We start from the raw sequence: 4842 nt of genomic DNA on the forward strand, positions 1-4842 counted from the left end.
AGAATGTCTCATCTGTCTCTTCATCCTGGTCTATTTTTATCTTTTCCCTTGTTCTTTCTTTCCCTTCATCTCTGCTGAATGCATGCAGATACTAAGGCTCTCCAAAGCAGAGCAGAAGTCTGGAAATATCCTCTAGGAAAGAAATTCTGAACCAGTTGAAGTATTTCAGGATGACTAATACTATCCCATCAGAAGAAAATTAGTTGTTCTCACTATGTTTGTACCTTCTATGCAACTGATTTTCCGGTATACTTCATGAAGGGCAAAATGGTCGCTTTATTTTGTATTTTACCTGTCTTTTCTATAGGAGTGAAAATGGAAGAATTTCTCCCTCCCGGTGCTAGTCTGAAATGCACAGTTTGTACTTATACTGCAGACTCAGTGATTAACTTTCATCAGCACCTGTTCTCGCATCTTACTCAAGCTGCCTTTAGATGCAATCACTGCCATTTTGGCTTCCAGACTCAGAGGGAGCTACTGCAGCACCAAGAGTTACATGTCTCTGGCAACAAGATTCAGAGAGAAAGTGACATTGAACACTCTCCAAGTGGAAATGAAGAAGGTTTACAGCCAGCAACGGACCTGTTGAGCAGAAATGATGTTCCCCAAAGCCAAAAGACCATGCAGACTAAAGATGCAAGTTCTGATACAGAGCTTGATAAATGTGAAAAAAAGGCTCCACTTTTCCTTCCAAACCAGAGGCCAGAAACGCAACCTGCAACAAATAAGCAGAGTTTTTCATACACTAAAATAAAATCTGAACCATCCAGTCCAAGACTTGCTTCATCGCCAGTTCAGCCTAATATTGGTCCTTCTTTTCCAATGGGACCTTTTCTTTCCCAGTTTGCTTTTCCCCAGGACATCACTGTGGTTCCTCAGGCTTCAGAGATATTAGCCAAAATGTCTGAACTGGTCCATCGAAGACTGAGGCATGGAAGTAGCAATTATCCTCCTGTAATTTACAGTCCTTTGATGCCCAAAGGGGCTACATGTTTTGAGTGTAACATAACATTCAATAATTTGGACAACTACTTGGTACACAAAAAGCATTACTGCAGCAGCCGATGGCAGCAGATGGCAAAGTCACCAGATTTTTCCAGTGTTCCAGAAAAAATGCCAGAAGCTGTAAGTCCCAGTAATGGTCAAAGCTCTATAAGCATCCTGAATGCAGCTCCTCACACCTCAGATCCAGAGAATCAACTTCTGCAGACATCTTGCATAAACTCTTCCAATGTTTTAGATTTGATTGGACCAAACAATAAAAGTCATGAAAAAGACTTTACAGCACAATCTAAGAAGTTGTCATCTGCAAGCAACAGCGATGAGAAGATAAACGGAAAACCTTCTGATGTGAAGAATCCCAATGCTCCTTTAGTAGAAGGGGAGAGTGATCCTAACAAGACCACGTGTGAAGCTTGTAATATTACTTTCAGCAGACATGAAACGTACATGGTCCACAAGCAGTATTACTGTGCCACTCGCCATGATCCCCCACTGAAGAGGTCCGCTTCCAACAAAGTGCCTGCCATGCAGAGAACAATGCGTACCCGGAAGCGAAGGAAGATGTATGAGATGTGCCTACCAGAGCAAGAGCAAAGGCCACCACTAGTTCAACAGCGATTTCTAGAAGTGGCTAATCTTGGCAATCCTTGTACATCTACTCAAGAGTCAACAGAGGGCCTTGGAGAATGTTACCATCCACGATGTGATATCTTCCCAGGAATAGTTTCAAAGCATCTGGAAACATCACTGTCTATTAACAAGTGTGTTCCTGTTTCAAAGTGTGATACTCCCCACTCCACTGTGTCTTGCTTGGAGATGGATGTGCCAATAGATCTGAGTAAAAAATGCTTACCCCCATCAGAGAGGACGTCGACTTCTCCCAAAAGGCTGCTGGACTACCATGAGTGCACCGTATGCAAGATCAGTTTTAACAAGGTAGAGAACTACCTGGCTCACAAGCAGAATTTTTGCCCTGTCACTGCCCATCAGCGTAACGACCTGGGACAACTCGACAGTAAGGTGTTCCAAAACCCAGAAAGTGAAAGAAACAGCCCAGATGTCAGTTATGAAAGAAGCATAATCAAATGTGAGAAAAATGGAAACTCGAAACAGTCCTCTCCTAACGGAAACTTATTTTCCACACACCTAGCAACACTTCAAGGACTAAAAGTCTTTAGTGAAGCAGCCCAGCTTATTGCTACAAAAGAAGAAAACAAACATTTGTTTCTTCCACAATGCCTTTACCCTGGAGCAATAAAGAAAGCTAAAGGAGCAGATCAGCTTTCTCCATATTATGGAATAAAGCCAAGTGATTACATTTCTGGTTCTCTCGTCATTCATAATACTGATTTAGATCAAAGCACAAATACAGAAAGTGAATCTCCTAAAGGCCAGGCACCTTCAAATGGATGTGCTGTGCAGAAGAAAGAGTCTCTTCCGCTATTGCCAAAAAACCGAGGCATGGTAATAGTTAATGGGGGACTAAAACAGGAGGAAAGACCTGCCGTAAACCCGCAACAAGAGAACATTTCCCAGAATCCTACGCATGAAGATGGGCACAAGTCTCCGTCTTGGATCTCCGAGAATCCCTTAACTGCAAATGAAAATGTCTCTCCAGCAATTCCTACAGCAGAGGAACAGTTGTCTAGTATAGCTAAAGGCGTGAATGGTTCTACCCAGGCCCCAACCAGTGGAAAGTATTGCCGACTGTGTGACATCCAGTTCAACAACCTTTCAAACTTTATAACTCATAAGAAGTTTTATTGCTCGTCACATGCAGCAGAACATGTCAAATGAAACAATTGGTCCCCTTTGGTACCTGTGTTTAGCATATTGTTCCATACAGTCTAAAGCAAGCTGTTTGAATTACATCTGGACAATCAGGAGATTTCACTGTCGCTGAGTTGAAGACTTAAAGGTGTAATTTCATTACAGTCCATTAGTAAAGTGTATTATTGGTGCCATTTTCAAAAATATTAATTTATTTTACCAGCAGTATTCATAGCTGTAGTTATGTTATTTTTTATTTAAAAACTTTATATTAAAGTCATTTGTAATGTTATTGTATAGTTATTGTGTAGCACATATGGTTTGCACTGTATAGTAGATTTTAAAGAAAATAGTCACAAACAATACAGAAAAGCATTTTAGAAATAGCTTCAAAAGCACTTGTGTATCCTGATTTTTTTTTCTTATATGCTGTTGCAGATGTATGTATATGCTAAAATATAACTTGCAAAGAAGTTTCAACTATGCTGTAAAGTTCGCCTTAAAATTTCAATTTTTTGAACAATTGGGCTCAGTTTGCACTTTATATTTTAGCAGATACAGTACCTTAGTCATTAGGCTTTGCATTTGTATGTAGCAGTATGTTTCTGTCCACTTTCTTAATCTGAAACGTACGTTAAATGAAGATGGCAATTTTTTTCTTGTATAGTACTTGTATTTTCTTTTGCTGATGCATCTCTGTCTCAATTTTTAAACCTTTGCTGTTAAATGCAATACTTTATAAAGAATGAACAAAATTACTGGAAGCAGTATTGTAAGTAATGAGGTCATATCAATCAGTTTTATCTTTTGAAAGGCACAGTCTAAAACAAAACCCTAAACTCAATGCTGCAATTATGAATCTAATTCATATATAAGATATATTTAAATATAAGAGTAGCAATACTGCAACTGGTGATCACAAAGATAATGTTCTACTTCTGATAGAAATAATTTCTCAACAAATGTTGTTACTATGCATGTATATGGATGGAATAAAATTCCAGATCATTGGAGATGTTTGGCAGTAATTTCTTTAAATTTGTTTTATTTTGTTTTTCAAGGAGGATTTAGAGCTCACAAACTGTAAAGAAGCCCTTAGGAACAGGTTAACATCTTCAATGGAAACAAAGTGTTCAAAGAGAAAATGAGTACAAAGGATGCCTCCACTTCGAGGGAGTCCTTGCTGACAGGTCGCTAACACAACTAAGTCTAAGACAACCCAGTGAACTAAAACTTAGAATGTGAAGGTCTGAAACCAGGAAGGCTGTTCCCTTTACTGAAGGAAGACATACTTCCCTGACAGTACCTCCATATGTCAAAATCAGTGGAACAATCTGCTTCATAACACTTCTGGTATGATTCTTTATGTGTTCAGTGGTCTTATATGAAAAACAATAACCTTCATTTAAATAGAACAGCAGTTTGCTCCACTAATTCAGTGCAGAAATACTATTCAATAATTTATGTCATATTAAAATCTGAACTAATGCAAAATGAATACTTTTCACTTGCAGTTGTTCAGTCTCCTATACACTGTTTCCATTAAAAAAAAAAATTATAAAAGTGACCTATTGATGCATTTTTCATCCTACAAATTTAAAAGCAAAACTATGACCTGAATAGTCACATAAACAGAATCATAGAATAGTTTAGATTGGAAGGGACCTTTAAAGGTCATCTAGTCCAACCCTCCTGCAATGAGCAGGGACATATTCAAGTAGATCAGGTTGCTCAGAGCCCCGTCCAACCTGACCTTCAATGTTTCCAGGGACGGGGTATCTACCAACTCTCTGGCAACCTGTGCCAGTGTTTCACCACCCTCATTGTGAAAAATTTCTTCCTTATGTCTAGTCAAAATCTGCCCTCTTTCAGTTTACAACCATTATCCCTTGTCCTGTTGCAACAGGCCCTGCTAAAATGTCTGTCCCCACCTTTCTTATAGGCCCCCTTTAAGTACTGGAAGGCTGCAAGAAGGTATCCCCAGAGCCTTCTCTTCTGCAGGTTGAACCCCAAGTCTCTCAGCCTGTCCTCACAGCAGAGGTGTTCCATCCCTCTGATTATTTTGGTGGC

The 4842-nt window shown here is 39.4% G+C and overlaps 1 protein-coding gene across 1 annotated transcript; it reads left to right on the top strand.

The window, feature by feature from the left end:
- Positions 1–307: 307 nt before the first annotated feature.
- On the top strand, positions 308–3785 carry ZFPM2 (zinc finger protein, FOG family member 2; the record flags this gene model as incomplete). The annotated part of the gene is made up of 1 exon (XM_010296587.1): positions 308–3785. A coding segment is annotated over one exon (2492 nt), but the record flags the coding sequence as incomplete, so codon positions are not given.
- Positions 3786–4842: the final 1057 nt, after the last annotated feature.

Source organism: Phaethon lepturus, unplaced genomic scaffold (genome assembly GCF_000687285.1).
Source record: "Phaethon lepturus isolate BGI_N335 unplaced genomic scaffold, ASM68728v1 scaffold54451, whole genome shotgun sequence".
NCBI lineage: Eukaryota > Metazoa > Chordata > Aves > Phaethontiformes > Phaethontidae > Phaethon > Phaethon lepturus.